This window comes from Marmota flaviventris, chromosome 4 (genome assembly GCF_047511675.1).
Source record: "Marmota flaviventris isolate mMarFla1 chromosome 4, mMarFla1.hap1, whole genome shotgun sequence".
Lineage (NCBI taxonomy): Eukaryota > Metazoa > Chordata > Mammalia > Rodentia > Sciuridae > Marmota > Marmota flaviventris.
In genome coordinates, this window is record NC_092501.1 from 88,665,440 (window position 1) to 88,685,886 (window position 20,447).

The window sequence follows — 20,447 nt, forward strand, 5'->3', positions numbered from 1 at the left end:
CAATCTAATCTGAACTCATTTTTATAAAGAGTTTCTGTTATAAAAATTATAAAACTGAGCATTTTGGTTGGTAATTTAAAAACTATACTATGGAGCTGGGGTTGTAGCTCAGTGGTAGAGCACTTGTCTAGTACATGAGGCATTGGGTTCAATCCTCAGTATGATATAAGTAAGTAAATAAATAAATGAAGGTATTGTGTCCATCTACAACTAAAAAAAGTAAAAAATGTTTGGACATGCATTCACTTCAAAAAAAAACATACTATTAAAAGTCCTGCCACCATAGCATAAATTTTAAAAATCGGCAATTCCACTCTTCTAACTGGATTTCAAGTTACGAGCCCAAACTAAAAGACAACCTAGCATAATGGTTAAGAGTGCAGTTGCCTAGTTCTATGAAAGTGGGTGAACTTGGGCTAGTTAACTTAGGTAAACTTCAGTTTCTAACCTTAATCCATACAGAATGCTAACCCAGTGTGTATAAGTTACTATTCAGCAAATACCAGTTGCTTCTGTTAGTGCTATTATTACCATTAACAAGCATTGCACATAATCAGAACAGGGTCCTAATATAGCTTTGGCCATTCAAAAAAACACTAGGTATTCTTTTTTTTTTTTTAATATTTTTATTTTATTTTTATGTGGTTCTGAGGATCGAACCCAGTGCCTCACGCATGCTAGGTGAGTGCTCCACCTCTGAGCCACAACCCCAGCCCTGCACTAGGTATTCTTAAAAATCTCCAACTGTAGGGAGAAAGGGAATCAATGTTCAGTCCTTACAATAAATTTTAAGTGGGCTAGAGATGCTCAATGGTAGATCACTTGTCTACTGTGTGTAAAGGCAGTGAGTTCGATACCTAACACTAAAATAAAATAAATTATAAGCCAGAGTCAGCTGTCTATGTGAGAAATACAGTGTGCCTTCACTGTATTTACTAATAAGTTTTTACTAATAATATCAAGTATTTACTAACAATAAGTTAGTTACTAACTAATAAGTTCAAGAATCCTTGCCAATATTCTAAGAAATGACTATATTTGGCAGGCAGGGCATGGTGGCACACAGGATCCTGTAATCCTAATGACTGGGAGGCTGAGACAGGAAGACTGCTAGTTAGGAAACTCAGCAAGACCCTGTATCAAAATAAAAATTTTTAAAAGGCTAAGGATGTAGCTTAGTGGTAGACTGCTGCCTAGCACATAAGATAGAAGGAGGAAGAGATGGACAATTACTTCTTCTTCTTTTTTTTAAATATTTTTTTAGTTGTCAGTGGACTTTATTTATTTATATGTGGTGCTGAGAACTGAACATAGTGCCTCACACATGCCAGGCAAGTGCTCTACCACTGAGCCACAACCCCAGCCCAGGACAATTACTTCTAAGAAGAAAAAGAAAATTAATGGCAAAAATGAGAAGTTGAGTACAAATTGGTTCAATTTGTAAAGAGAAATTATAAATGAAATTAGTAAAAGGTTAATGGAAAAACTCATAAGATTATACTAACTCAATTATTCATGGAATGACAGAATAAAGGATAAAATAATGAGGGAAATTAATACAGCAAAAATAACAAAATTTGTGCATGAGTTTAACATTATCCCACTTCAGTCCACCTTCCAATCTTTTTCCAAACTTTTAAGTACAGAAGTTTGACTCATCTGAGTTCGTCTGATTACTCTTGACTACCATCAGGAAGAGCTATGTATAGCCAATGAAATAGTTAAATTATGATATGGCTTTGTTTTCTTCTCTTTTAGGTTACTCTTTCTTTTCTTTTCTTTTATCTTTTGAGGTGCTTGGAGACTGAACCCAGGGCCTTGATGCAAACACTCTTATCACTGAGTTACAGGTCTATCCCACTCTTAAAAGAAAATATTAACCAACATTCAAGTCTGCTATCTCCCCCAAAACTATGTGTTGAATGCCCGGTCCTCAGGGTGATGCCACTGGAAGAAGGTGAGGGCCTAGTAGGAAGTCCTTATGCCCTCAAAAAGGATTGCAGACCCTGGTTTCTTCCTGATTCCTGGCTTATGAAGGCAAATAGATGGCACCTCCACATGTCCCACCTTTGCCATCCAACACCCCCACAGGAATGGTCTGTGTGATATTGAACTGGAACTTTCAGAACAGTAAACAAAAATCTTTTCTGTTTATTATAAGTTATTTATCTCTGGTATTTCATTATAGTGTTAGCTGACTAACACAATGACTAAACTAGTTTGTGAAATGCAATTTACAGATTGGTTACAGACAGAAAAGTACTGCAAAAATTACTGAAAGCAGTCTGTGATAATAAATTAACTATATGAAATTTACAATAAACTATTGCATATTTAATTACTTGTAAGATATTTTTTATACAGTTAATGTCAGTAAAATTCATCATAAACTTAAATACAAAAAGCCAAAAGAGAAATGTGATACCTGAATATCCTTCTTGACTGTTTTAGTTTTGTTTTCTGCAACTTTCTTCCTAAATTCAAGAAGAACTTCTTTACAGTCCTCCAAATGAATCTCAGGCTCCCATGTATCATCATCTGATGTATATCCTTTCCATCGAACTTTATAAAGGATTTTACCCTGTGGTATAAATTAAAAACAGGCAAATAAAGCATACCATTAGCTGATTACATTTCTAAAAACAATACAACTGCTCAGAATACATGAAAGAACTTGAAAACTACTTTCAAATAGAAGTTAACATCATATTATAAACTATATATATTCATCTCCTGAGGCAAGTGGGTTAATAAAGAATAATACTATTGATCTACTTTTTACAAACCAAAAACTAATTTTCTGATTATGTAAAAAATTCAATGTATAATATTGGAAAAGCAATGAAAAATAGGAAGAACCAAGTAAAAGTCACCCAAGGATAAAAATTTTATCTCATTTCTTTACTTACTGCATTAATCATGTTTAGTGCTTTTTAAGATATTAAAAATATAATACTATAATGGTTAATCTTGGTCAGGTGTGGTATGCACACCTATAATCCCATCAGTTTAGGAGGCTAAGATAGGAATATTGAGTCCAAAGCCACCCTGAGCATTCTGTCTCTAAATAAAAATACAAAATAGGGCTGGGGATGTGGCTCAGTGTTTGAGTGCCCTTGAGGGTCAATCCCCAGTACAGCCCCCACCAAAAAAAGATTAATCTTGCTTTCACTCACATATCAAGCTGTTTTTAAAACATTAAAAAAAAATTTTTTTTATTTTTTAGTTTTCAGCAGACACAACATCTTTGTTTGTATGTGGTGCTGAGGATCGAACCCGGGTCGCACGCTTACCAGGCGAGCGCGCTACTGCTTGAGCCACATCCCCAGCCCCTTAAAATATTTTTGAAAGACATGATTTTTAGTGACTGAAGACTGTTTCATCACATAAATACAACAAAACTGTCCTTTTATAAACCAAGTACTAAAAAAAAGATGAAACAAAAGCAAAGAACAAAATTAAAGAATATTCTTCCTACGGGAAAAAAAACAAACAAGTATTATTGTGATTGTTTTTATATAAAAAGTTGTAACATCCTTGTATATTCCTGATAGGTTGATGAAATAAATCCCAACAGATCAATTAAGTTTAAAAAAAAAAAAAAAAGCAAAACAAGTTGGGAATACAGGTGAAGTGGTGGTAAAGTACTTGCCTAGCACATGTGAGACCCTGGGTTTAACACTCCCCCACCCCAAAAGAAAGAAAGATAGGGAAAAAAATCCAAATTGGAAAGGAAGAAGTAAAACTCTCTATTCACAGATGATGATACTACATATAAAACGTCCCAAAAAGTTCCACAAGAAAGTTACTTGGAAAAAAAAAAAAAATGCAAATTACCTAAAAGAAGAAACAAATTCAACAAACATGTAGAGTACAAAAGAACACAAATCATTTACCCACAATGAACCAATTCAAAAAGGAAATTAAGAAAGCAATTCCATTTTACAATAGCATCTAAAGGAATACTTAGGAATAAATTTAAGCAAGGAGGTTGAAGACTTTTGCACTAAGAATTACAAAGTACTGCTAAAAGAAACTAAAGATGGCCTAAAATAAGTAGAAAAGCATCCTGTATTATTAGGTAGAAAGACTTAATATTTTAAGATTATTACCACCTAAAGCAATCTACAGATTCAATGCAACCATTATCAAAATTCCTACTGCCTTGTTTGTATAAATGGAAAAGCCAATTCTCAAATTTATATGGAACTGCAGGAATTCCTGAGCATCCAAAACAAAAGAAAAATAAATAAGATAAAGCAGATGCATTGTACTTCCTCAAAATTAAATCTTTCTCCTATCAAAGGACATTAACAGGCTGGAATGTAGTTCAATGATAAACAATTGCCTCGCATGTGTGAAACCCTAGATTCAGTCCCCAGTGCCCAATAGACAAAAAGACCAATAGAATGAAAAGATCCACAGGATGAGATAAGATATATATACAACTCTTTAATTTACAAGCAAGATAAAAAACATAATTCAAAAAAATAGACAAAGGAAGGCTGGGCATGGTAGCACATGTCTATAATCTAAGCTACTGGGAAGACTAAGGAAAGAGACCACAAGTTACAGGCCAGCCTCAGCACCTGAGACCCTGTATCAAAATAAAAAAATAAAAGGGCTGAGGGTGTAGCTCAGGTGTAAAACACCCTTGGATTCAATCCCTAATACTGGACAGGGGGCGGGGGACAGCAAAGGACTAATAATTACTTCTCCAAAGATATACAAACCAGCAACAAGTAAAGATGTTCAACCTCATGAGTCCTTAGGGAAATGCAAATCATAACACAAAATGAGATACCATTCCACACCCAGAAAATTACTGAAGCAACAACAGAAAATAACAAAATAATCAGTGTTTGAAAAGATAGAGAAAATGGAAGCTCCAAACATGGGTGTTGAAAATGTAAAATAGTACAGTTACTGCAGAAAACAGTTCCTCACAAAGTTAAAGAGTCACCCTATGACTCAGCAACCTCACACAAAGGTATATACCCAAAAAAACTGACAGGGACTCAAACAGATATTTTACACCAGTGTTCACTACAGCATTATTTACAAAGCCAAAAAAAGATGGAAGCAACCTAAGTGTCCATAATGAATAAATGGATAAAAAAAATGCAATACATAGCCGGGCGCTGTAATCCCAGCAGCACTGGAGGCCTGAGACAGGAGGATCTAAAGTTCAAAGCCAACCTCAGCCTCTGTAAGGCACTATACAACTCAGTGAGACCTTGTCTCTAAATAAAATGCAAAACAGGGCTGGGGATGTGGATCGGTGGTTGAGTGCCCCTGAGTTTAATCTCTGGTACCCCTGCCCCCGCTCCAAAAAAAACCATAAAAAAATGCAATACATACAATGGAATATTATTCAGTCTTAAAATGTAAGGAAATCCTGTTATATACTACAACATAAATGAACCTTGAAAATATGCTAAGTGAACTAAGCATAAGCTAGATACAAGAAGACAAATATTTATTATTTCACACATGAAGTACCTACAATAAGCAAATTCACTAAGAAAGAAAGTAGAGGTTACTGGGGAATAGGGGAAGGGAGGAGAAAGAATGGGAAGTTACTGTTTAATGGTAAGAGTATCTAGGATAATGGGTGTCTGGGTTTGGGAAATAATGGTGATGGTTACACAATACAGGGAATGTAATTAATGTCACTGAATTGTATACTTAAAAGTGGCTAAATGGCTCATTTTGTGATATAAACACAATTTTAAAAAAGACCTTTATTTACCTGTTGCATCTTTTGCCCATTTTTCTTGCTCATTTTTAAGAATTTCTTTTTTCTTTTTTTATGTATTAAAGATTGAACTTAGGGGTCTTTTATCACTGAACCACATCCCCAGTCATTTTTAATTTTTTGAGAAAGGTTCTTGCTAAGTTGCTGAGGGGCTCACTAAATTGTTCAGGCTGGTCTTGAACTTGCAAAAATCATTCTGCCTCAGCCTCCTGAGTTGCTAGGGTTACAGGTATGCATGATGAGAATTTCTTTTTAATACTTCATGGTTATTAAATCTTTGTCATATTCCAAATGTTTGCTTCTCCAGATTCTGCTCAATTCACAATCTCACTGAGAAGCAAGAACATACAACACAGTTGTCCAAATGAACTGCAGAACACCATATAGCAATATATTTAATAGGAGCCTGATTTTATTCATACTACCATTAAAGCAATAAACTTCACAAGCTGGATATGGCAGCACACACCTATAGCCCTAGCTATTCAGAAAGCCAAGGCAGGAAGATCCCTTGAGTCCAAGTTCAAGATCAGCCTGGACAACACAATTAAGACCCTATCTCAAAAACAAATAACTAAATAACGTTCCAAGCTGACTGCCAAGATCTGATGACATTAAGAGGAAGAGATAAGGCTGGGAGGATGGGGAGATGGGCGCCTGGGTAACTTCTAGGACAGTAGAACACAAAGGGCACCTGCAGTTATTTGCTAAGAAACTTACAAAAAGGCTATTTTTAAATCAGGACATTTGAGGAAGTCCATGCCTCTTCAAAGAAAGAAAAATGCCTGATTAATATTTTGAATGTACTAAAGGCTGCATGAATACCTCATGGACACAGAATACCTTACCCAGGGTTGGGCAGGGGGCTAACTTCTTAAACTTACAATTCTATATAAACTATTAGACAACAGCTGCTCTTGAGGATCTCTTTTTGGGAGATCTGCTTTGTATTACTCTAATAAATCCTGTTACTTTGCTCTCCCCTTTGTGGATTTTATTCTTCAAATTCATGAGACAAAGAACCCAACTCTATGCTCTGTGCTACCCTGATATGTCACTTTACCTTTCAGTCTTTTGGGGGAGCAGATATTGGGGACTGAACTCAGGGGCACTTGACCACTGAGCCACAAAACCAGCCCCATTTTGTATTTTATTTAGAGACAGGGTCTCACTGAATTGCTTAGCACCTTGACTTTGCTGAGGCTGGCTTTAAACTCATGATCCTCCTGCCTCAGCCTCCTGAACTGCTAGGATTACAGGTAGGCGTCCAGTTCAATCATTGTTTTAGTCAGTTTTTTTGCTGCTGTGACTAAAGAACCAGACCAGAGCAACTGTAGAGGAGAAAAAGTATATTTGGGGGCTCATGGTTTCAGAGGTTTCAATCCACAGACAGCAGGCTCCATTCCTTGGAGCTCAAAGTGAGGCAGAACAACATGGTGGAAGAGTATGGTGGAAGGAGGAGGCTCACATGACGAAAGCAAAGGGACACCTATACTTGCCAAATACAAATATATAGTACCAAAGCCACCAAAGCCATATATAGAACCTACCTCCTCCAGCCACATCCCACCTGCCTTCAATTACCACTCAATGCCCATCAGGGAATTAATTCACTGATTCAATTAAGCTTCTTATAAACCAATCATTTTTCCTCTAAACCTTCTTGCATTGTCTCACACATGAGCTTTTGGAGGACACCTCGCATGCAACCCATAACAGTCATACTCACTCCTTCAATCATTCTGTCATCTGTGGAACATCAATAATGTTTTATAATTCAGCAACAATAACTAAGTGGGGGGAGAACAATGTTATATCAGATGAGAATGTAAGAGCATTTATGAAGGTTAGTTAAAATTGAAGAACTAAAACAGATTAGACAGTATTTTTGTTTAAGAAACTTAAATTATAAGGGAATGGGGAAGAAAAGTAATCTTAGTAGTATGAAATACTGCCTAAAAGAAAGCAATATGGTTGGCCTTGGTAGAAATATCATATAAAGAAGTATATCATTATTGTAGAGTATAGAAATATGCTAATTTACCAATAACAGGTCACAGGAATGCATGATATTGTTTGCGTGTATGTGAGTAAAAATTCTGGCACTGGGGATGTAGCTCACAGGTAAAGCACTTGCACAGCATGTGCAAGGTCCTGGATTTTATCCCCAGCAAAATAAAATAAAATGCAAATTTGTCATTAAATGTAGTTTTTAAAAACAATACTTAATATCAAATGGGCCAGAAAAAAATAAAGCAAATATGATAAATTATTTTTAATATCTTTATTTATTTTTATGTGGTGCTGAAAAATCAGTGCCTCATGCATGCTAGGCAAGTGCTCTACCACTGAGTCACCCACAACCCCAGCCCTGATATATTATTAATAACTGGGAAATCTGGGTGAAGATATATGAGAGATCCTATATAATTCTTATAATTTTTCTGATAATTAAAATAAAGCAGCCAAGAAACTAGTAAACTTTACTATGAACACAGTCATAAATTTAATGCTTAAGCCTGGTACATTGGGGCATGCCCAGCTACTCTGGAAGTTGAAGGAGGAGGATCACTTGAGTTCAGTAGTTTAAGGCCACCCTGGGCAACACTGCAAAACCCCATCTCAAAAAAAAAAAAAATGGGGCTGGGTTGTGGCTCAGTGGCAGCGCGCTCGCCTAGCATGCCCGAGGCACTGGGTTTGATCCTCAGTACCACATAAATGTAAAGTATTATGTCTACCTAAAACTTAAGAATGAATATTTAAAAAAAAAAAAAAAAAAGAAAGGAAGGAAGGAAGGAAGGTCTGGGGATGTAGCTCTCAGTGGTGAACCACTTGCCCAGCATACATAAGGCCCTAGGTTCCCAGCACAGAAGGATGGAAAGAAGAAATGAAAAGGAAAGAAGGAAGGGAGTCTCAACTAGGCTTGGTGGCACATGCCTATAACTCAGCTACCTCAATAAGATTCCAAGTTTGGACAACTTAGTAAGACCCTGTCTCAAAATAAAAATAAAAAGGCCTGGGGAGAGCTGGGGCTGTGGCTCAGCGGTAGAGCATGCGTCTCACATGTGTAAGGCCCTGGGCTTGATCCTCAGCACCACATAAATAAAATAAAAAGGTGCTGTGTCCACCTACAACTAAAAAAAAAAATTTTAAAAAAAAAAGGCCTGGGGATATAGAACAATGCTAGAGCAGTAGAGCATGTGCCTAGGGTGGGCAAGGCCCTCAGTTCACTCCTCAGTAGTGGGGAGAAAAAAGTTTTAATAAATTTCAAAGAGTATAACATAGAGAATTCTCTGACCAAAATTCAAGTAAACTGAAATTATTCTTAAAAGATAAACAGAAGTTGGGTTGGAGTGGTAGCTCAGTGGTGGATTGCTTGCCTAGGTATGTGAGGCACTGGGTTCAATCCTCAACACCACATATAAATAAATAAAATAAAGGTATTGTGTCCATCTATCAAAAAAAAAAATATATATATATATATATGAAGATAAACAGAAGCCGGGAGTGGTGGCGCACACCTGTAGTCCTAGCTACTCAGTAGCTAGGAAAATGGTAAGCTGGAGGCCAGTATCAAAAACTTAGCAAGATCCTGCCTCAAAATAAACAATAGAAAGGGCTGGAGATGTGATACAGAGGTAGAAAGCCCCTGGGTTCAATTCCCAGAATGGAAAAAAGGCAAAATGATATGAGGTAGATACAGCAGAACACACCTGTATAATCCCAGTTACTCCACAGGCTGGGGAAGGAGGACAGAGAATTTTAGGCCAGCCTGAGCAACACAAGAATACTTTCTCAAACAACTAAAAATAAATTTTAAAAAAGTTATAAAGATTTCTACCCAGAAAGGTATAAGATTATTGAAAGAAACTGACCTTAAATATATCTAAATTCAATGCAAATCCTAATAAAAATCCCAAAAGTTTTTAACACATGTATTAATCCATTTTTCATCCCTGTAACCAATACCTGACAAGAACAACTTAGAAAATAAAAAGTTTATTTGGGGATCATGGATTCAGTCCATGGTTAGCTGATTCCATCACTCTGGGACTGTGATGAGGCAAAACATTTTGGAGGAAGAGTAGATCAGAGGAAAGCTGCCTCATCTCAAGGCAACCAGGAAGCAGAGGAAGGTGGGGAATGGGTTTCAGAGAAGATGAACCCTTCTAAGGATGCTCCCTGAGACCTACTTCCTCCAGCTACATCCCACCTGCCTACAGTTATCACCCAGTCAGTCCGTAAAATTATTAATCCAGATAATGGACTAAATGGATTAATCCACTGATCAGGTCACAGGTCTCATAATCATTTCACCTCCTGCCTCAGCATGGGAACATTTGGCAGATCCCTCATATTCACAACACCCTGGAAGGAAACTGACATGTTTACCCTACAACTTCCAAGGCATTATTAAAAATCAACAATAAGGACTTCCTCATAAAACCTGACCCCTGTATTATACTATGTAGAATATCATTTCTAAGTTAAGTATAAATACAAAATGTGAAAGGCAAAATAGAGCTCATAGAAAAGAAAACCATAGAAAATATGTAGGATACAGAAAGATTTCTCAATAAGACACAAAAAGTACTCAACATCAAGCCTTAAGATTAAATATTACTACAAGAAAGATTTGGGGTGGGTAGTATGGTTCCATGGTAAAACACTTGTCTACCAAGCCGGAAGGTCTAGGTTTCCATCCCTAGCACTACAAAGTAAATTAATTATTTTTTAAAAAATATATATATAGGGGCTGGGGTTGTAGCTCAGTGGTAGTGCATTTGCTTATTAGCAAGCGTGAAGCACTGGATTCGATCTCAGCATCACATAAAAGTAAATAAATAAAATAAAGGTATCATCCATCTACAACTAAAAAATTTTTTTAAAAATATATTTTAGGGCCCATTTTGGGTCTGGGCACCTGGAAGTCTCCCCCAAACAAAGTCAAAGAAGCCGTGAAGGTGGCCATTGATGCAGGATATCGCCACATAGACTGTGCCTACGTCTATCAGAATGAGAATGAGGTGGGAGAAGCCATCCAAGAGAAGATCCAAGAGAAGGTGGTGAAGCGGGAGGACCTCTTTATTGTGAGCAAGTTGTGGTGCACCTTCTTTGAGAGGAAGCTTGTGAAGGAAGCCTGTCGGAAGACCCTCAAGGATCTGAAACTGGACTATCTGGATGTCTATCTTATTCATTGGCCCCAGGGATTTCAGGCTGGGAAGGACTTATTCCCCAAAGATGATAAAGGCAACAACCTCATCAGTAAAGAAACATTCTTGGATGCCTGGGAGGTCATGGAGGAGCTGGTGGATGAGGGGTTGGTGAAAGCTCTTGGTGTTTCCAACTTCAACCACTTCCAGATTGAAAAGATCTTGAATAAGCCTGGACTCAAATATAAACCAGTGACTAACCAGGTGGAGTGTCACCCATACCTCACCCAGGAGAAACTGATCCAATACTGCCATTCTAAGGGCATCACTGTCACAGCCTACAGCCCCCTGGGCTCTCCAGATAGACCTTGGGCTAAACCAGAAGACCCTTCACTATTGGAGGACCCTAAGATCAAGGAGATTGCTGCAAGGCACAAAAAATCCCCAGCCCAGGTTCTGATCCGGTTCCATATCCAGAGGAATGTGGTGGTGATCCCCAAGTCTGTGACCCCAGAACGTATTCTCGAGAACTTTCAGGTCTTTGACTTCAAATTGAGTGATGAGGAGATGGCGACCTTACTCAGCTTCAACAGAAACTGGAGGATCTGTGTCCTGGTGACCAGGCTAATTTGCCAGACTAGCCCTACAATGCCGATTACTGAAGCTGAATCTCCTGATGAGACACCTGGTGGATTCTTTCTCTTCATGAAGTGGAATTTGCTCTCCCTGAGGCTCATTTTAACTAAATTTATATGAAATTATATTGTGCTTGATCTTGTCAGAATCTAGGCAAAATTTAAAAAAAAAGTTTATTAGTGCATTATAATTGTACATAATGGGATTTTTTTAATGCTCTAATTGTCCATGCACGCAACATTAGTTGCTCAATCTCCTTCCCAGAACTTTCTTTCCTTCTCCTCCTCCCTCCCCCTAAGCAAGGTTTTATTTAGATCCATATGTTGACCCAGGGAAAGACTTATACAGGGAAGTATGACTCAGATGAGTAAATGACTATTTCTTCCACTTATTTGATCTGAACAAATGTTTGTTAAACTACAGGGTCTCTGCTACCATTGAGGATGCAAAAATAAAAAAATAATGAAAGTAATATATATATATATATATATATATATATATATATATATATATATTAGTTATCAGTGGACATTTATTTATTTATTTATGGTGCTGAGAATCAAACCCACTGCCTCACACATGCTACGCAAGCACTCTACCACTGAGCCACAACCCCATTCCTAATTATTATTATTATTATTTTTAAAGACAAGGTGGTGCATTCCTGTAATTCCAGCTATTTAGGGGTTGGGAATATAGCTGAACAACACAGCACTTGCCTGGAATGCTCAAGGCCCTGGGTTCAATCTCTTTTGTACGCCCCAACACACACACACACACACACACACACAAGATTTTTAACATGGAAGAACTGAATTCAGAGTATGTAAAAGTCTGCAACAAATCAATAAAAAAGAAACAGGTAAAAAAGGGATTTGAAAAAGTACTCCATAAAAGAAGAAAATCAACTGAACAATAAATGTAAGAGAAGATGTTCAATATTTTCAACATTGATTACTAATGTTAAGATCTATAAAAATACAAACAAACACTAGAAAATACCATTACATACCCACCGCTACTAGTTAAAAATATAACTATACAATTAAAATTTTCATCAACCACTGGTGGTAGTGTAAATTGGTACAACCATATTCAAAAACAGTTTCCACTTAAAGCTGAAGATAAACATATACCTATGACCAAGAAATTCCACTCCTAGGTTTGTATACCAAGAGAAATGTACACGCACAATATACTAGGAGACATGTTCAATGATATTAGCATTACAACAGTCAAAAACCATTGCCCAGGGGCTGGAATTGTAGCTCAGTGGTAGTGCACTTGCCCAGCATGTGTGAGGCCCTGGGTATGATCCTCAACATCACGTTAAAAAAAAAAAGTAAATATAAAGGTATAAAAAAAATTAAAAAACAATAAACAATAAAAATAAAGCTATTGTCCAAATGCCCACCCATAGTAGTAGAAAAGAGATCTTGCTGGGCACAGTGGCACACACCTGTAATCCCAGAAAGTTGGGAAACTGAGGCAGGAGGATTTAAAGTTCCAGGCCAGCCTCAGCAATTTAGTGAGATCCTGTCTCAAAATAAAAAAATAAAAAAGGCTATGGATATGGCTCAGTGGTAGAAAGCCCCTGAGTTCAATTCCTAGTGCCCCCCAAGACAGATTTTAATACATTCATATACTAGAATTCTGTTCACTAATGAAAATGAAAGAAACAATAACTCTCATACAATTTAGATTAATCTCACTAACATATTATTGAACAAAAATGCAGACAGAGCTGGGAATATGGTTTAGTAGTAAAGTGTTGCAATAGACTGGATGTCTAGGACAGCCCAAAAAATACGCATTTCTGGAACTAGTTGTAAAATTTTAAAAAATAATCCTTATCTACTAAATAATATAAAAATACCACAAATATCAGAAAAAGTATCAGTTTATTATGCAAAAATGATTTCAATTTAACTGAAACTAGAACATGACATATGTCATAACATGTCAGATTCAATTTTTCTAAAAACTCAAAAAGTACAGGTGACAATAAACTAAAGGAAGGGATATGGTTAAATATATAAATTCAGTGTTTGTTTTTTTAATTTTTTAGTTGTAGTTGACAATATCTTTAATTAATTTTTTTTTTAAATGTGGTGCTGAGGATCGAACCCAGGGCCCTGCACGCGCCAGATGAGCGCTCTACCACTGAGCTACAACCCCAGCCCAAAATTCAGTGTTAATACCATTCCTCCAAGCCAGTTTTCATCACAAGGATTTCAACAAGCCATTTCCTTGAGAGAAAAATCAGCCAAGGTATTTTTGAATTATATTACATATATTCTTTAAATTTTAGGTGCTTTATTCTCATTTAAAACTTTTTTTTTTAAATATTGTTTTAGGGGGCTGGGGATGTGGCTCAAGGGGTAGCGCGCTCGCCTGGCATGTGTGTGGCCCGGGTTCGATCCTCAGCACCACATACAAAGATGTTGTGTCCCCCGAAAACTAAAAAAATAAATAAATAAATATTTAAAAATCCTCTCTAAAAAGAAAAAGAAAATTAAAAAAAAATATTGTTTTAGTTGTAGATGGAAACAATATCTTTATTTTCGTTTTTATGAGGTGCTGAGGATCGAACCCAGTGCCTCACACAAGCGAGGCAAATGCTCTACCATTGAGCCACAACCCCAGCCCTCATTTAAATTTTTTATTAGAAAATGTGGGCACACAGAGTGTGGGCAAGTTTAAAAAAGAAGAACCATTTTATCCATAAAATGTTGTCCATATTAAGCTTTACATGTGGTCTGGCACTGTTCCAATCTCTTACCATTCCCTTTTCCCAAGAGCTTCTCTATGTTCTCCAGAAGTTAAATAAATGAATGAAATTGGCAGGGATTAGAAAGTCTGGAAGGCAGTAATAGTGCATTGTAGAACTGTAGGGAGCAAGATGAAGTAGAGGGTAAGAGTCCGATTGTTACCATTTGCAATTTTTTAAAAAAATATTTATTTTTTAGTTGTAACTGAACACAATATCTCTATTTTACTCTTTGATGTGGTGCTGAGGATTGAACCCAGGGCCTCTCACGTGCGAGGTGAGCGCTCTACCACTGAGCCACAACTCCAGCCCCATCCATTTGCAATTTTTAAGAAAAGCCTCACATACAGAATTTTTTTAATGTGAAAATTCCTGAAATGCAAATGTTAGCAGCTAATTTCAATCTCAGAAAACAACAAAAAACAGTGTGTCAAATAAAACAAGTCTGCAGGCCAATAAAGTGACAAATAGTTTACCTTATTCCATTCTCCTGGAATTACAACCCCTCTGCTCAGTCAATCCCTAATTTCCCTTGAGTGCCCAATCTGCTTCCATCACTTTATACAGTACCACAATTATCTATACAATTTTAATTGTATAGATAAATCCTGTGTATAAATTCACAGAATATGCCAACTCAATTTAAAATGTTTAGTGACATCTTTTCCTGCTCTTACATTAGAATTTTTATTCTTTGTTTACTCTATTACTCTAAGTAAGTTATAAATAACATACAGTGGCAATGAAGTATACATATAAACATATTGGAACTTTTTTTTTCTTTTTGGCCTGGGGGATTGTACCCAGCGGTGTTTTATCATTGAGCTACCAATGAGACAGGGTTTCACTAAATTGCCCAGGCTGCCTTCCCACTTGCAATCATCCTGCCTCTGCCTCCTGAGAATATGGCCAGTTTTCAGATTGATTATTCAAACATTCAGTTAGCAATCAAAAAAATAATACATATAAACAGGCCATGGTGGTACACACCTGTAATCCTAGTAACTTGGGAGGCTAAGACACAAAAATCAAAAAAATTACACATAGGGATAGAGGGTCTGGTTCAGTGGTACAGTGCTTGCTTAGAATGTGTGAAGCCCTAGATTTGATCCCTAGTGTGCACGCACATGTTTAGACTCACTCACACAAACATATACACATATAAAATGTATAAATTAGCAAAAAGTGACTCAGTTGGGTTTCTGATTAAATTCGAACATCTAGACTATAAGAAGGCCTAATGAACCACTTTCAGGACTCTTAAGTTTGTCAACAGGTAGATGGCTGACCAATGGTCCAGCTCACTTAGCAATAATAGATAAAACTGCCACCTTCCTGTTCTGTTGAACTAATACCTTTCAATTTATACACCACTCATTCACAAGAGCACCAAAAATCCAAGGTCTTAAGAACTAGAATTTTAACTCAACTTTACATTTTAAAGTCTCTCTCGGGACTGGGGTTCTAGCTCAGTGGTAGAGCACTTGCCTAGCATGTGTGAGACAATGGGTTCAATTCTCAGCATCACATATAATAAATAAAATAAAGGTTCACTGACAACTAAAAAAATATTTAAAAAAAAAAAGTCTAACTCTCTTCCACCACCTTACACCTTTACATTTCTTTGTTTCATCTACTTTAGACTAAAAGATGAAACTTAAAATACAGTGCCTACAATTCTTTGACATTGGCAAAATTAAAAACTATGTGTTGGGCTGGGGATGTGGCTCAAGAGGTAACGTGCTCGCCTGGCATGCACAGGGCGCTGGGTTCAATCCTCAGCACCACATAAATATAAAGATGTAGTGTCCGCCGAAAACTGAAAAATAAATATTAAAAAATTCTCTGTCTCTCTCTCTCTCTCTCTCTTTAAAAAAAAAAAAACTATGTGTCATCTTACTTCTGAAAATATTACCCTCCTAATATCAAATATTAGCCAAAACGGTCTCAAATTGGCTCCTCCTCTCATCTTAAGGTGCTCACAATAGTTTGGGGGAAATTATACATAAAAATATTTCTATCTTGGTTGGGAGTATCTCAGTGGTAAAGCACAGGCTTACCATGCACAAGGCCCCGGGTTCAATTCCCAGCACTAAAATAAGAGAAAAAGAAAAAAAAAAAAAAAATCCTACCTTTACTCACTGCAACCAATGATAATATTAATAATATTAGATTTCAATTCTCTGGACAGAACTTTCCAATGTCAGCCTCTGTGCATGCTCCAAATAATATATCTATATCATCAGGACAACATGGCACACAGTAGTTGATAGAAAATGTATGCTGACTGAATGGATTAAAAAAAAAAATAACACAAGGCAACATATGACAAATGGGAGATATCAGACAAGAAGATGAATATGACTGTAAGGTGTTTGGTCATCTCATACCTACCTACTAAAACAGGTTATTTTCTTATTATCTATGCTTTCCTTTGTCTAGTGTGTTTCTTCCCCCAAGCCCATGGTTCATTCACTCATTTAAAAATCTGATACACACAAAGCAGATACTGTGTGTTACTTACATGCTAGACACTGAACTAGCAAAGATTAATAAAAATCATATATTCCCCAAATTTCTTTATGGGGTGTGTGTATGTGCCATGAATTGAACACAGGGGAGCTTAACTACTGAGCCACATATCCAACTCTTTTAATTTTTCATTTTGAAACAGGGTCTCCCTAAGTTGCTGAGGGCCTCACTAAATTGCTGAGGCTGACTTTGAATTTGCAATCCTCCTGCCTCAGGCTCCTAAGATGCTGGGATTACACACTGGCTATGCCCCAGATTTTTTTTTTTTTTTTTGGGGGGGTGGTACCGGAGATTGAACTCAGGGGTATTCAACCACTGAGCCACATCCCCAGTCCTATTTGGTATTTTATTTAGAGACAGAGTCTCTGCTGAGGTGCTTAGCACTTCTCAGTTGCTGAAGCTGGCTTTGAACTAATGATCTTCCTGCCTCAGCTTCTTAGCCACTGGGATTACAGGCATGCAACACAACTGTGCCTAGCTATCCCCCAGATTTAAAAAGCCCAAAATCTAGAGCAGGACAGACAAAACATATAAAGGATAATACCTTAAATGCCTTAACAGAGGTCCAAACAAGGAAGAACAAAGGCAGAGATGAGAAAGCACCTCACTCTGCAGGAATCCCAGTCAAAAAAGGCTTTTAAATAGAAATGAACTTTGAAAGAATGAGAAGGATCACCAAGAGATGAAAAATAACAGTCCAGGCTAGGAGAACTTCAGTGCACAAAAGGTGTTTGCAATGTCACCCTCTTGGTGACACTAGGGTTTTATTCGAGGACAACTGGGAATTCCCTAAGATTTTAAGCCAGAGAATGGATTCTGGTTTCAGAAAACACGGGGACGATGGAATGTATAATGGGCTAAGAAAAGCAGCATTATTTTTCACTATCACTCCTTTGTAGCACACAGCAGCAGCCCCGTGAACCTGAATACTGGTGACAACATTAAGTCCTACCAGTCATCTGCACCCTTGTGATCCTTACCCATCACATCCCAAACTGCATTATCTCTTCTGCCAAAAGAACACTTAAAACTTCCTGAAGCATCCTTCACCAACGTGGCCCGAAGAGTCCGGGGATATCATTCGGCTTTCTATCATGATATTTCATGCTTGTGTTTAGCTCAGACGGGCTTGTTCCTCCTCTCCTCCAGTTTTGTGTCCGCATAGCTGGTGTTTCCAGCTGTAGTCCTCCCCTGCCGGGCCCCGGAGCTCCCCACCCTCCCTTTCTACTCTCCCGCACTGTCCACCAGGTCAGGATCCCTCCCAGTCCTCCCCAAACGGCTCCACACACCCTCTCCATCCAAGTCCCATCCTCCCTAACCAAACCTCAAGCCAGGACTCCCTTCTCGATCCTCACTACCCTTCCCTTCAGGTCTGGACCCACTTTCGTGTCCTCCCTGCAACCAGAGCCTCATGCAGGACCCCTCCCCATCTTCCTCGCCCAAACCCTCACGCCACGACGCTTCTCCCAGTGCAGATCCTCACGCCTATTTTCCCCTCCACGTGCCGCCTACCACATACCCCCTCGGTCTTCATGTCCAGGATCTTCTCCACCTCGAAAACATCTTCCCCGTCCTCCTCGCTGTCCCCAAAGGCCTCCGCTCCTCTCGTGGATGAGTCCTTCTCTTCGCCCGCTACTCCAACTCCTTCTCCTTCGACTTCAGGTGACTCACCATATCTGTCGGCACCCGACACAGGTACTACGGTCACAATCGCACCCTCTGCAACCGGCATGGGCGGTAGCGCCGCCATCCTAGGACCCCTGTAAACCGCGGTGGAAAACCTACTGCGACATACACCCTTACGGAGCCTAGCGCCCCGCACTCGGCCCTAATCCACCTAGGCGGCGTGACGCGGCCTTGAGGAAAACCAGCCAATGGTGGACTCCAAGCCCCGGAGTGACACATGCAGTAACCAATCGGGTAAAGGCAGGCGCGCCAGAGGCCAGTACAGCCTACGGGAAGCTGGTGGGCGGGTGGCTGGGCGCCCGGGGCGGAAAAACGCTGTTTGGGGGAGGGGATTGGGAGGGACTGCGACAGCGCGCGGGCTTGCGGGGGTTAGAGAAGGAGGTGAGAGGGTGTGGGTTTGCGGGGGAGACCCAGCGGTACAGACTTGTCGGAAACGACGTCCCAGGCGCAGACACTTGGAAGTGGCTGCCCCTTTCTTGGACCCAGCCTGCTGTCACACCCCAGCAGGACCGAACGGATGCCGGAACGTGTGTGTACATATATATGTATATACACATACATATATACACAAGCACATATATAGATAAATATATATGGTTTTGGATTGGTTTACAAGGTGTCAGTAAGCCTATCAACTATAACTCATAGAGCTGGTATGTTTCAATGAGTATTGTTTTTTCACTTCTAATGAGTATTATTTAAAAGATAAGGACAATTTGTTGAACTAAAGAGCATTTATTTCCCAAGTTCTAGTGCTTTTTATTATTATTGAAAATAAAATAGCCGGGCACAGTGGCGCTCGCCTGTAATCCCAAATGCTCATGAGTCTGAGACTGAGACTGGAGGAGTTCAAAGCCAGCCTTAGCAAATTAGCGAGACTCTGAGCAACTTAGACTCTGTCTCAAAATAAAAAATTATAAAAGGGGATGGGATGGGATTCAGTGATTAAGCACCCCTGGGTTTAATCCCCAGTACCAAAATAAAACAATTTAATTAAATGAAAACTAAAAGGATATGTTCAGAATATGAATAATTGGTAGCCACCCAAAGCAAAACACTGCTAGGAAAATCCACATATGGATAAAATATTCTTATCACTTTGAAATTCAAATAATTGAAGTCTTTGTGGTAGCAAGTTTTTATTATTGTTGTTTGTTTTAATTTATATTTCTTTGAACAGTGGACTTAATTTTACAAGATGGGCCTCTCTGACAAGTCTCTGAAGCCGAAACCCATTGGAAAGAATCACTAGTTCTTTGAGTTAGTTATTATTTGTTTAACTAATAAACACATACTATGTACCAAGACTAGGCATTAGAAATAGAAATACAAAGATCAACAGAACAGGGTTGTGGTTGTAGCCTAGTGGTAGAATACTTGCCTAGCATATGTAAGGCGCTGGATTTGATCTTCAGCACCACATGAAAATAAATAAATAAAATAAAGGTATTGTGTCCATCTATAACTTAAAAAAAGGTTTTTTTTTAAATCAACAAAGCATTGTTTCTGCATTCCCAGGACCCTCAGAATAATGGAAAATGCACAATTCCAACATTTAGATTTTGTAAAAAATATAACCAAATAACAATTAGTTGTTGTGAGAAAACTAATTTTTACAGAATAATTCCAGTAAATAAGAGTAGAAGAAAAGTTCGAATTAGGAAATCGCAATATTGCATGAAAAAATAGGGGGACTGGAGGGTGTAATTCACTGGCTTGATCCCCAGCATTGAGAGCAAAAATCCAGGGAACCAAACTTGTAGGTGAGTGGTTGTTGAGGAACTGAATATTTGCAGGGTACCTAAGCATCTCCACAGATTACTTGTTAGTTGTAAGGGAAACCTAACTCCTCATGGAAAACCTATTGACTATTAGCATTAATAAAAGTTGAACTAGATTACATAACTTCTGT

The 20,447-nt window shown here is 38.2% G+C and overlaps 1 protein-coding gene and 1 pseudogene across 3 annotated transcripts in view; one reads left to right on the forward strand and one right to left on the reverse strand.

Annotated features, from left to right (window-relative positions):
* Mphosph8 (M-phase phosphoprotein 8) overlaps positions 1–18,681 on the reverse strand; it is a 42,657-nt gene extending 23,976 nt beyond the window's left edge. For all 3 annotated transcript variants that reach the window (XM_071611366.1, XM_027941554.2, XM_027941552.2), the window contains exons 1-2: positions 18,369–18,681; positions 2,426–2,581 (exon numbers count right to left, since the gene is read on the reverse strand). In XM_071611366.1, the coding sequence (XP_071467467.1) occupies positions 2,426–2,581; positions 18,369–18,599 (387 nt within the window). In that variant the 5' untranslated portion in view covers positions 18,600–18,681. The remainder of the gene's footprint in view (positions 1–2,425; positions 2,582–18,368) is intronic.
* On the forward strand, positions 9,771–11,737 carry LOC114097590 (aldo-keto reductase family 1 member B10 pseudogene; annotated as a pseudogene).
* Positions 18,682–20,447: the final 1,766 nt, after the last annotated feature.